The sequence below is a fragment of the Sesamum indicum genome, linkage group LG13 (genome assembly GCF_000512975.1).
Source record: "Sesamum indicum cultivar Zhongzhi No. 13 linkage group LG13, S_indicum_v1.0, whole genome shotgun sequence".
NCBI lineage: Eukaryota > Viridiplantae > Streptophyta > Magnoliopsida > Lamiales > Pedaliaceae > Sesamum > Sesamum indicum.
In genome coordinates this window covers 4,285,975-4,299,158 of record NC_026157.1, presented here as the reverse complement: position 1 = coordinate 4,299,158, position 13,184 = coordinate 4,285,975, and the positions used below count along the sequence as shown (strand labels likewise).

The following is a 13,184-nucleotide window of genomic DNA, read 5'->3' as shown; positions in this document are numbered from 1 at the left end:
CTTCCAACTTTTTTTTTTTTTTTTTTTTTTTTCTAAATCATTTTTATTTTAAACTATTTTATCCTCCTTACACATCTAAAGTTTTTTGAATAATTATATTTATATCCTGATCTATATTCTATTTACATAAACTACCACAATTGGATAATTACATATACATTAATTAGTAACATCAACTTATTTACACAAATCATCTCTACTTTTTGAAAAATTGCAAATATATCTCCTAAAATTATCAATATGATTGTACAAACTTACCCTATGTTTTAGCTGTCATGGATGATATCTGTAATTATATACATATATAAAGAGAATGATTTGTATAAACAGCTATAAACTACCCTTGCTTTTTAGTTGTTACGGGTGATTTATGTAATTATATAAATATGAAAACAAGAGTGATTTATCTAACAGATCATAAGTTGTAGCGTATAAATATAATATTCTTGTTTTTTATCAGATTCACACACACTCTCAAGTTCGACACAAAATCTCCTATATCAACGCCAGACTCCAAAACTATTAGGCTGTCCCTAAGAGGACTCGTTACATGTCTAAAGTTGATAGTAGATATTTCAAATAATTTGAGTGATTTAACATTACTAAACATCTAAATTTGTGGGGTGTTTGATGTAATTTATTTTTGAATGATCTTGAAGACCAAAACAAGCCCAGTTGTGGCCTGGATTTAAAATATGGGTGGTGAATGCCCCCACCACTACGCAACCCTGCAATTATGATAAACAATTCGCATTGACTTTCTCCACAGCAAGACAAAAAAGCTGAAACCACCCCTGCACTGATGAAAATGAAATCCCAACCTTTGATCACTTTATCTCATTCCATAGTTGTTCTTGCACCTCCATCTTTCTCTCTGAATTTGATCAGAATCCCTGGAAAGAAAAAAATAAGAAAGAAAATCATGATTTGAATCCCTCTTTGTTTGATTGATCCGTCTCTGTTCTTGAATGGCTCTTCACCACAGAAAGCTTCTGCCTGCTGAAGCTGATAAGAGCTATGCTCCGTCCTGTTACATGTGTTATGTCTGCCCTGACGATTGCTATCTCCAGCCTCCGCCACCGCAGCCTCCGCCTTTCCCCCCCAAGACCCACCAAATCTCGACGATCTTCATCCTCATGCTCTGCGTCCTCGCCGCCGTGTTCCTGTTTCTATCCTACCTCACCGTCCGCAAATTCCGAAATTCCAGGCGGGGAAACTCTGCCGGAAATGGCAACTTGACGGAAGATTTCATCGACGAGCACCAGGCGCCCCTCGTCGATCACCCCATATGGTACTGATCAGTTATTATTTTGGATGAAAGTAGGATTAATTACAATTAGACTGACTCCAAAAATACGAAATTTCACACCACTCAAAGAAAATCTAAAATTATACTTTATATAACTTTTTCTAAAATTCACAATTTACTTCTGATCGGCTTTCCTTATGCTCTGGGTCTAAATAATAATATTAGCAAAAAAAACTTCCATAAGTATACACTTCATTTGACATTTCTATCTAATAATTTTGTATATAATAATATTAACTTCACTTTCTATATATATATATATATATATTATATATTCTTATAAATACAAAAATATATATGTTAAATAAGGGAAGAATAAAAAGTTTATATAATTTTTTTGTTACGTCAGCATTTTTCCTTTAAATCTTACTTTTCTTGAAGAGGATATGAGTGTAATTCTAAAACTTTTTTTAGGTGAAAGTGTAATTTCATATATTGGAAGGGTTTTAAGTGTAATTAAACCTTAAAAGTATAAATAAAACTGCTATATGTTATCCGTACGTTTAATAATTGGTTAGAGAAAATAATTATTTAATATATAGTATCTGTAAAAACAGGTACATTCGCACTGTCGGACTCCCTCAATCGGCAATTGACTCGATTTCAGTGTTCAAGTACAAGAAAGGCGACGGCTTGATAGAGGGCTGTGACTGTTCTATCTGCCTGAATGAGTTTCAAGAAAATGAAAGCCTCAGGCTCCTGCCGAAATGCAGCCACGCTTTTCACGTATTGTGTATAGATACCTGGTTGAGATCACACAAGAATTGCCCCGTCTGTCGGGCCCCCATTCTGATCAGCACAAATGTAAATGCTAATCTGCCGACAGGTTCGTCAGAAACGAGCAATACTAATTCGAATGAGGCTGAGAATGCAGAGGAAACTCCAGACGAAACGACGAGGGGTATGGCTGATGAAAACAGGCGAGCAATGCCGGTGCAGGACGACACGCTGGCCGGCAAGTTACTGAGAAATGGGAATTTCAGGGTACTTAGTGATTTGACCGATCATTGGGTGAGGTCGGAACGAGAATTGCAGCAGGTGAGGAGGGTTGTCTCGATGGATCACTCGCTTGTGCTGGATAACGATTCGTGTAAGAAAGGTGAAGGGTGTTCGGGTACTAAATTAGTGGAACTAGTTGAGAAGCAAGACTTTGGCAGGGTTGGGAGAAGAGGTTGTAGGAGTTCCAGCATTAGTAGGCTAATAAAGAGTTCTTCCTATGGTCGTTCCCTGGCGAAAGGGCCTGTTTCGATGAAGAGATCGTTTTCGTTTAGTGGAAAACGGTGGCTGAGGAAGAACGGTAGCAGAACCGAGGATTCGGTTCCGATACCGGAGATCAGCATACAAAGTATTAGTTGATGTTTAGTAGTGTTACACTCATTGAGGAGATAATGAAGTAACGTGCGGATGTCGAATCAATCACAGAGCAATTGTGATATACTTGTCATTTGATTGGTCATTTTTCCTTAAGTATACACGATCCATACAACAAACGTATTGTATTTGTCATATAATTGATTCAAATTCGACCAAACCCAATCTGAATTAAAATTTTTATGGGTGCATAATTAATTACATGGATTTGGAGAGGCCAAGAACAGGAAAGAGAGTATGAACTTTTTGTGCTGATTCTGATATTCATAGTGATAAAAGGGTTGTCCTTGAGATAAAGCCCTGTTGGAAACTGTAAATGTGCATGATTGAGTGAATAAGGCACTGATTTTGCTTTGAATTCTTCTTATATCTGCTATCATGAATGGTTTGGTTCATTGAATTTTCGTGAAGACAGAGTCAATCCCACCCTTTATTGATTATCCTGCAATTGTATAGAAAGAAAATTTTAAAGCGGATCGAGTTTGACTAAATTTAAATTAACTATAGAATAAGTTTAATATATTTATTCTATAATTTTGTGTGAAATATACTTGTCATGTAATTAATTATTTTTTTTTCAGTATACATCAATCATGCCACAAGTGTTTTACACTTATTATATAATTAATTTAAATTTAATTAAACCGAATTTTGGTTAAAATTTCTCTATAGATCTAGTCGTAATGGAACGTCAATGAGTTGGGCTTGTTGCATCTGATCCTTTAAAGAATTACAACTCTTTTGACGAAGGAAAACCTAAATTCCGCTCAGAACGTTTAGTTGGAATAAAAATAAAATGTATAAAAAGAATATATAATTGGGAAAGTAAAATTGAACGTACATAAAGCTTTTTTGGAGCTCAATTTTAAACAGAAAAGTAGAAGTATAAAGCTAAAAAAAAAACTAAGATTACCCATTTTATTGTTATTTACTATATTACCTCTAGACATAATTTATCTTGAAAAAGAAAGATCCTCTTTTATTTGAGATATTGGCATCTAAAAAGTAATTCAATCTTGTTCTGGTTTGGTAGCCTTATATTTTTATTAATAAGTTTTTCGGTTTAATTTTTATATTTTTTTAATAATTTTAAAATTATTTTATTGTTAATTTATTTATTTTCTAATACAAATTGATGATAAAATTATTAGTTGGTAAAACTACACAAATTACTCTTTCTTTCGCAACTTATTTTGTTTGTACAAAATACTTGAAAGTATTTAAAATATACTTCTCTTTTTATCATATCAAATAATTTTTTTATAAAAAAAAAAGTGTTATTCTTCCCCTCCTTAGTCTCAAGATGTAAAGTGGGTCGGACTCCCAACCCAAGATTGAATCGACTCGATTAAAAAAGCAGGTCGATTTGATCCATGCCCAGTTGGGACATGGCTAGTCCTAGTTAAGCTTTTTTTGGGATAATATACGACATGTTATTTTTATTTTATTTTTTTAAATTGACTATTTGATCATTATTTTCATAGGCATCATCGACCTTCGCACACCAAAATTTGTATAAGTTTCTATACGACTGTCTAATGATCTTAACTAAATTCCAATTCAATAAGGAAACTAATAAAACACGAACCTTTTGGTTGAAGGGAAATTTCTAATCCAAATGGGGGTTGGCCGAAAATTATGATTTTGATCATAAAATAAATCATTTATACAGTTTTGGTTTTTAAACAATTTGAAGTTGCAGTTTTGGTCATCAAAGTGTTGTTTTTTTTTTTTTTAGTCCTTCTATTAATAAAATCATTAAAGTTAACCAAAGTTTCATTTGATAGGAAAAAATAGTCCTTTTCCTTTTATTCTGTGGTATTTTTTAAGTTTTAGTTCAATACACCAATTTTTCATATTTTCTTCTAACTTCAAGAGAAAAAGTTAAAAAAAAAATAAAAAAATTTAAACAACTAAATTTGTATACAATCTTAACTTTAAGTTTCCTTTATTTAATTTGTCTTTCATTCTGATTTTTTCTAATCTATATATAAAATAAATATGAAAAGACAATAAATAAATACAATAAAGCTCTATATATATATGTTACGCATATATTGCGAGTATTGTGTAATACGAAATAAAAAATATTAACAATGTTTTGTTAATATTATATAAAAAAATTGTTGTTTAAATTATTTTTTTTCTCTCTTGACACTCGAAGAGTAAGAAATAGATGTCTTGGACCAAAATATGAAAAATACCATAAAATGGAAGAAAAATGACTATTTTTCCCCTTCAAATGAAATTTTCGATAAATTTAACGGTTTTATTAATGGACGGACTAAAAAGGTCAAAAACAACAACAATTTGATAACCAAAACTACAAGCACAAATTGTTTTTGGACCAAAACTGCATAAATGACTTTATTTGAGGACCAAAAAATTGTTTATTCTGGGTTTGGTTAGATCTGAATTAATTATATGATTAGTGTTATGCACTTACCATGTGATTGGTGTATAGTTCAAGAATGTGACCATGCGATTGGTTTGATTCAATTTGGGTAAAATTTTTCCCCGAGGTTCAAACGGATAAACGATCATATATTTATTATTTTCAACAGAAGGAAGAAAAATAAGCTGACATTCATCAAAACTCCATTGATTGCTCAGACGAAGCTTATTTAGCCAAAGAAATTCTTAACTGAATCAGGTTTTCAATATTTTTGTCCAAAGAAGAAGAAGAAGAAGAAATTAAACTGTAGAAGCAAGTGTTGACTTAAATTAAGCTACTGCATAAGTAGAGGTGTCAATGGGTAGGGTAAGACCCTATCCAAACCCATAGATTAACTCTAAGACTCAGATCCAGACTTAATTAATATTATTAGACCCATACTCAGACTCAGTAAAAGATTATAGATTAGGTCTGGATTATGTTCGTATCCATTATTACCAATGGATCTATGTACCCAATTTGAACTAAAAAAATATATTTATTTTTCTTTGTTATTTAATTATGTTATTATTTATCCATCAATCTAATTTCAAATGGATAAATTTAAAAAACTTCAGACATCATATACATTATTTATCGTGTAATATTTTTATAAAATTATTTTATAAATGGTATAATAAATGATATATTATTTAAAAAATTATAAGAAAAGAATTATTTATATATTACTTCAATAATTTTGAATTTATTCATAAATTATTAGGGGTGTTAAAAATTCGATTAACCAGTCAAAAATCGATCAAACCAAATTTTCAGTTCGTACCCAATTTCGAAACAAAAATTTAGTTTGATTTTTGTTTTCTTTTGAAAAAAAAAAATAGGTACAACCGATCGGTATGATTTGTTTAGGTCGGTTAGTCGTACCGACCAAGCAATCAAAATTAAAAAATATATTTATATAATATATTATAATTTTAAAAAATATATTAATATATAAATTATATTTATAATTTACCAATATATAATATTATAACAATATAATTTAATTTCTACTTGTTTTAAATTTATAAAAAAATATTAAATTAATTAACTGATAGTTTTTTTTCTTATGAATTCGATAATTTGGCTATTAACCGAATCGAATAAAAAAATATTTAATTATAACAGAAATCGAACCAATTAGTTTGATTGGATTTTTGGTAAGCCGAAATTTTTAGTTAATCGAAAAATCAGTTCGGTTCGATCCAATTAACCGAATTGAATACCTCTATAAATTATGAATAAAAATAAAAATAAAAAAATAATTAATTTAATTAGTATGATTTGCAGAAAAAATAGATTAGAAAAAGAAAATCAGATTTTGGTCTAACAAAAAATTCATTTTAATCCCCGACATTTGATTTCAACTTCAAAATAATCTCTCTTTTCAACTCACTTCAAATTAATACCTCCAACGAATAAATTTTCCATATATACCCCTATATAACTTTTCTTTTTTCATAAAAAATTATTTTAGTGCTTCACTTTCTTACTTTTATTGCAATTTCATCCCCATAACATTAGCTTTAGAACTGAAAAACCAAATTGACCCTAGAGCCTTGAGTCTTAATAAATGAGTATGGATAAATCATAGATTATTATAATTGTGGTATACATTACTGTTAATGTCTCTCGTTTTTTGTTTTCTTCAGGCTGACACTAAATTGCCTTCGAAAGCATGGCTTAAGTTAATATCGTCATCGACTGATGTAATGAAAGTAGCAGATCATACAACTCCAGTGACGTTGATATCAAGAAAAGAGTTTCGCCTGACAAACCTGTCTTGAACTTGCTTCATAAAGAAGAACTTGTCTCGGATTGTCTTCCGAGTATGAGCCTCATGGGTTTTCGAGGCTTTTCTTTATGTAAATTAGAACACTTTGTTTATAGAACTTCGGCATTCTCTATACTATCTGTACTTGTTTCTTTTTTTATCTAAGCAATAAAGATTGTTAATTTTTTTTTTCTGGCCCAAAGATTGTACTTCTTTTATAAATATGAAATTTATATTGAACGGCAAGAATAGAAAATTCAATAAAATTGAGAAATATCTTAATTTTCATGAGGTAAGAGTATTAAAATAACAACAAAGAAAATACCTAAATTTTGAGGAATTGTATGCATATGTTTTTAATTGTAAGATTTATATACGCTTCATAATATTGGTTTATAAAACATACGAGCTCGTTAAGTTTATTTGTTTAGGGCTTCAAGAAGTCCGAGACTTCAAAAATACCACTTTAACTCGTTTTTACATAATAATCTTTATTAATTTTATCTAACATGGGTTAAAAGTAAAGAAATTTGTAGTAAAATAATATGAGTTTCTTTTTTTTATATATATTTTTCGACACTACCAAGAACTAGGGCTGCAACCGAACTTCCCTCGGCGAGCCAGAAAAAAATTGGCTGGAGCTCGAGCTCGATTCGCACGTGCCGAGCTGGAACTCGAGCTCGAGCCCAATTAATTTTTTTTTAACAATATTTGAATTTAAAAAAATATAAATTATTGTAGCATTTGAAATATATTATTAAAAAATCTAAATAAGAACTAGGAAGAAAATTTTCACAAAAAGACCAAGAAGAAGCAATACGATGAAAGAAAAATGGTAGCCATGAAAAATCATTTCGTATAATCATTTAATGAGAAGTAACCAAAGTTTCATACCACTACTTAGTTTTTGACTAACATCAACACATTCATATAAATTATATTAAATATTTATTTACAAAAAGATTATCAAAACGTATTAAATTTATGAGATATTGACTAATAGTTCTAATATATAGTGAATAATTGCATTTTGATGTAATAGATATTGAAATTGTAACAATAAAATTCATATGCATTATATTAAATATTTATTTACTACAAAATTAGTAAAACATACTAAATTATTGATTAAACTTGTTCTTAGATAATATAAACCAAAATATCGTATTTTAATATAATCTAAAACTAAAATATGATATATTAACTAATAACTCCAATATATGGTGAATTTAAAAATAAATAAATTTTGTTGTAGTAGATATTGAAATTATCAGGATAAAATTTATATGCATTACATTAAATACTTATTTACATCGATACTCACCTCTTCGGGAGCATATTTTAACAATCTCACAAATTGCAACTCATACTTAGCAACAGATAAATCATTATGCTTTAATTCAAGGAATTCAACTTTCTTACAGTTTCTGTAGACCGGTGGAGTATATTTATCAGCAAATTCTTTCAAAAAGTCATCCACTTCAAAGTGACAAGTCGGTTCTTGCTCCTTGGAACTGTTTCCCAACAGTCTAAGGCGTCTTTCTCTAGTAAGGACAATGTGTACCTCAACTTTTTGCTCAGAAGTACACTCAATTCTATCGAACACCCTTTCCGTGTTTCTCAGCCATTCTTTTGCAGGATCAGTTGTACCTGCAAAAACCTTCGCCCCTTGTCTCCTCACTATTTCATAATTTTTATCAATAACTGCATCCTGTGGTTGGAGTTATGGCGGTGGAGCCATCCTCTTGATCATTTCTAGAAATTGTTGCATAAAGGGCTTCATTTCTGGTTGTGGGGCATTTCTATTTTGGGATTCTAACCCTCGATGTTCTGATGCAGAATCATGACCCTTCACAGACTCTAATGACTCAGTTGGGCCAACAACGTTTTCCCTTGACACTTCTATCCTATATGAAATACGCACATGTAAGTAGATTTCTAATATTACCTCACGTATAATATAACATTCATCTACTATTCCTAGGAAATCTAATCCTTGCTCTGATACCACCTAATGTAGCACCCCCTAACGTCACTAGAGCTATATTTTCCCTAAACGTCATACTTATAGTTCCCTTGTATCCATATATATAAATATGCACATAATCATCTTATCAATATACCTACGTAATCCCAATGTAATAACATGCATAACAAACCCACAACATTATATATACATATCAAATACCACAAGTAATCCCATGCTTACATTCTCTTTATACAAACAAAATACGATTTATACTCTAACTGACAAAGAGGAGAAAACTGCACGACCTGACTGAGTATAGCGTGTTGACCTAATTTTCAATAGGTAGACACCTCAAAGTCTATTTCTGAAAGAAAATGTCAGCAGAGAAATGAGTCTGCCATTCAGTAAGTAAATAACCAGCCCTATGTATAACAAACACAACCCCAAACAAGATAAGTAAGAAACATGCATGGAATACAATTAATTTAATTCCAACATAATCAGCTGCATCGCACCACATAGCCAACTCACAATAAAACAACCAATTAAACTCTCTTTCTTTTAGTTTGCTTACCAGAAGGTGATATCATATTTTTACCATCAAATCAATCTCACCATTATATAAATTTAAAAGAATCCCCTTGACAGCTGACTTGTCAATCTCATTTCGTTTATCTTCCTATGGTTTCTAACCAGAAATCTAGGGCTGCTGTAGGTAGAGATTCCAGGCTCGATGAATCCAAAATTGATATGCTCTTTGATAATCATCTGCATATCTTTCTTGTCTTCCATGTTCATCTGGATAGGTTTACATCGAACGTACTCGTACTTGCATTCTTACTTGACCTTCAGAGTAGTTTCGATCTTGTTCTATCCCACCATGCCAGAGGGTTTTCAATGAAATTCCTCTAGATGAGCCTCTTGGCATTCTCAAGAAAAAAGTCTCATTTCCTCACTGATATCTAGCAATTTTATTTTCAGTAGTGCTTCCTCAAAGTTCCTAATTTTCTCTTCGGATTTCTTATAGAAGCTATCCCTATCTAACAATCCATATTGCCTGAAAGACAAAATAACCTTACCAAATTTTCTCTTATCCTGCATTTTCTGATAAGTTAATCTGGCATCAAAATCACCATGTTTGTTGCGAAAATTTGTGGGCATTATCTTGTTAAATGCCTTTTCACTTTGCAACACCTATATTTCACTACCACAGTTAGTATAAAGATTCTATCCTGCATATATCTTGCAAATATTTGAATGAAATTGTTACTTAGCAAGATATCAGCACCTGTATAATGAAAGTAAATAGGAGTGTTGTTACCCTAAACTAGGGCGATCCAAATGCTCCACCGATCATGATTTTGACTTCTTATATTCTCTTATTTAGTATCAGGATTTTTGGTAAAAAAATCCCTGACTGCAATAACGGCTAAGGTTTCCCTTGCTTCCTTAGAGAAAACTCTAGGTTTTGTCGTGTAAATTCCTGATCCTGAATCAAAATAGGCTACAAAATATCTTTCTTATATTGATCATATAACATACCAATATATATATAGAGAGAAGGGGCTCGCCATTCAATCTTTATTGTCAAGTTCTAAAGTAGTTGTTGCTCTCTTAATGGCTGCAACCCATTCATCTATGAACTTCTCGGTACTTCTGATTTCGATAAAATCTAGGTTAAGTATAGCACCATATGGATTCAAGGGCTGGAGATGGTCCTCGCCCAAGGTGTATTTTCAGGCACTCTTCTCGGATTTCTTCCTGAATTTTCATTTAGCCTGGTTCCCACAAACGTTGGGGTGACATTAGTGTAGAAATCCGCACTCTCTCTCATCAGATGATCCTGTGGAGGATCATTGGAATACGTGCTTTCCTCCGGCAGTGGTAGTGCTGGAGTGACTTCATTCACGGGTAGATCTAATAGATTTGCTCTTGTCACCTCCATTATTTTATAGTGCAGTGATTAGATCTTCTCTGGATTTCGATTTTGGAACCTCCGTGGCTTTCCCTTTTGATGTAAAAGAGGTATTGTCCCAAGGGCGTCCCTGATTCGCTCTTGTTTGAATTTTGAGGTCTCAGGGCTCTCCCTTTAGTTTATCTTCAGATCTGCAACTTCTGCCTTCAGATCTGTAACGTCCTTGTGTAGATATGGAAAGATCTCAAGGACCTCGTCCACCTTCTGGCTCAAAGATTCTATTTTCATAGGTATATGAATTAACCTATGTCCATAGTTTTGAACTGTCTTTTGTATGTCTCTCAAATATTGGGAGATCTTTGATGTGTCCGACTCGAGTTCTTTCCAGTTAGTTTCTTTAATCATAATTTTGGAACTCTAATTATGCAGGAATTTACTCGTCCCCTTCTCTTGGTTGTGATTCTACCATGGACTTCAGTGGAGTGTAAACGCCTCACCGTATTTCCTGGTAGTACTTGTCGAACTTCAAAATTTCTCAGCCATTCACGTTCTTCTTCTGGCGTGAGAAGTTTTGGATCAATCCTCTTGGGATCATTGTGACATTTATCAGGAATTTTCATAACAAATTCCCTCATCTGTATTTTCAGAATCTGGAAATATTCCATATTTTTATTGTAACTCGAACTTTCGTTCGGTTTAATTTTCTCATTAAAAAGTTTTCTCCATTAGTGGATAAATAATATCATTAAGCTTGTTGTTTTGAGATCATATATATAAACTAAAATACCACATTTTAATATCATCTAAAACTAAAATATAAGATGTTGACATAATTCTAATATATAGTGAATAAATGTATTTTTGTTTTAGTGGATATTGAAATTATATCGATAAAGTTTCATACGCATTATATTAAATATTTACTTAGAAAAAAAATTATCAAAACATACTAATTCTTGGTTAAGCTTGTTTTTAGATAAAATAAAGCAAAATACCGTATTTTAATATCATCCAAAGTTAAAAAATATAATATATTGGCTAACAATTATAATATATGGTGAAAATTTTGAAATATAAGCATTTTGTTGTAGTGGATATTGAAATTATAATGACAAAATTTATATGAATTATATATAATATTTATATACAAAAAAGTTTACCAAAATGTACTAAATTATTGATTAAGTTTATTTGTGGATAATATAAACTAAAATATCATATTTTAATATCATCTAAAACTAAAATATGAGATAGTAATCAATAATTCTAATTGATGGTGTATTATTAAATGTTCAATTAAAATATGAGATAGTACCACACTGTTCTTTTTATTTATCAAAAAAAAAATATTTTATTCTTAACTCAAATATTCACTTTACCATCATTTTGAGGATTTCTGTAATTTAGATTTCATAATTTTATGATTTTAATATATTAATTTATATTTTATAATATATCATTCGACTAATATAATTCACACAATTGTTAGATTTGATCGATTAAAATTTTTAATCGATATATAATAAAAAAAAAATAATTGAGAGTATCCACTTAAGCGCCACTTATCCGCAAATGTGGACAATCTCAATGAGTTTTATTATGCCAAATGAAATATAATATATTTTTTAGATAAAAATAAAAAAAGAACCATTAGATTTCATCCAAAAGAGATCTTAGCAATATTATCTAACAACTTTGTGGATAAAGAATTAAAAATATTGGAGTATATTATTTTTTTATCTTTTATTTTTTGAAGTATATTCAATATCTTTTTTGATAAATACTGAATAAAATAAAGAAAGAAATCTCTCAAATTTATTTTAGCGGAAAATCCTTCAATTATGAGACAAGAAAGACGGTCTCAAATTTATTTTCAATTTGAATTTCCAAGCAAATGTTACCGTTGGAGGCTAATTTTTATAAGCATTCTAAATTAACAAAAACAAAAAAAAAAAAAAGAAAGAAATGTTACCGTTGATTGGCCCACTCTATATTACACACTAACATTTGTTATGATTTCATCTTTTCAAACTCTTTGATCACTTTCCTCAACTTTCCCTCTCTCTGTTCTTGTTTTTCCAGGAGACCAGAGGGAAATCCAATAGACCTCAATAACTTACCCGAAGATGGTATACAGGCCTCAGAGGACAGCTCCTCGTCTGCTGGTACATTACTTTGTCTTTAGTTTTTTTATTACATCTTCTTGAAGTTAAGCAAAAAGTAAAAGAAAAGGATGAAACCCTGCTGTCCAAGATTACAACTGATCAGTAATGAAATTTTTTGAAATTCTGTAATAATATATATATCATCTTCTTACCCTTCCCTTATGCCCTGGGATTAAGAAAAGGGAACAGTTTTCAGAATTTGATCCTTGTGTTTTTGTGCTTCTCAGAAACTTTTGATATCAATTTT

The 13,184-nt window shown here is 30.9% G+C and overlaps 1 protein-coding gene across 2 annotated transcripts; it reads left to right on the top strand.

Moving 5' to 3' along the window:
• LOC105176428 (E3 ubiquitin-protein ligase RING1-like) lies at positions 640 to 2,840 on the top strand. Of its 2 annotated transcripts, none has more exons than XM_020698690.1 (2): positions 640 to 1,291; positions 1,852 to 2,840. In XM_020698690.1, the coding sequence occupies exons 1-2, from the start codon at positions 969 to 971 to the stop codon at positions 2,663 to 2,665; spliced, it is 1,137 nt and encodes a 378-aa protein (XP_020554349.1). In that variant the 5' UTR covers positions 640 to 968; the 3' UTR covers positions 2,666 to 2,840. The 2 variants fall into 2 exon arrangements, with proteins under 2 accessions (XP_020554349.1, XP_011097526.1); XM_011099224.2 differs by having other exon boundaries at positions 652 to 1,291; positions 1,867 to 2,840.

Coding starts and splice junctions, on each gene's coding strand:
- LOC105176428 (XM_020698690.1), top strand. CDS start 969: ATGGCTCTTCACCACAGAAAGCTTCTGCCTGCTGAAGCTGATAAGAGC. Junction 1,292..1,851: donor CTCGTCGATCACCCCATATG/GTACTGATCAGT, acceptor TTTAATATATAG/TATCTGTAAAAACAGGTACA.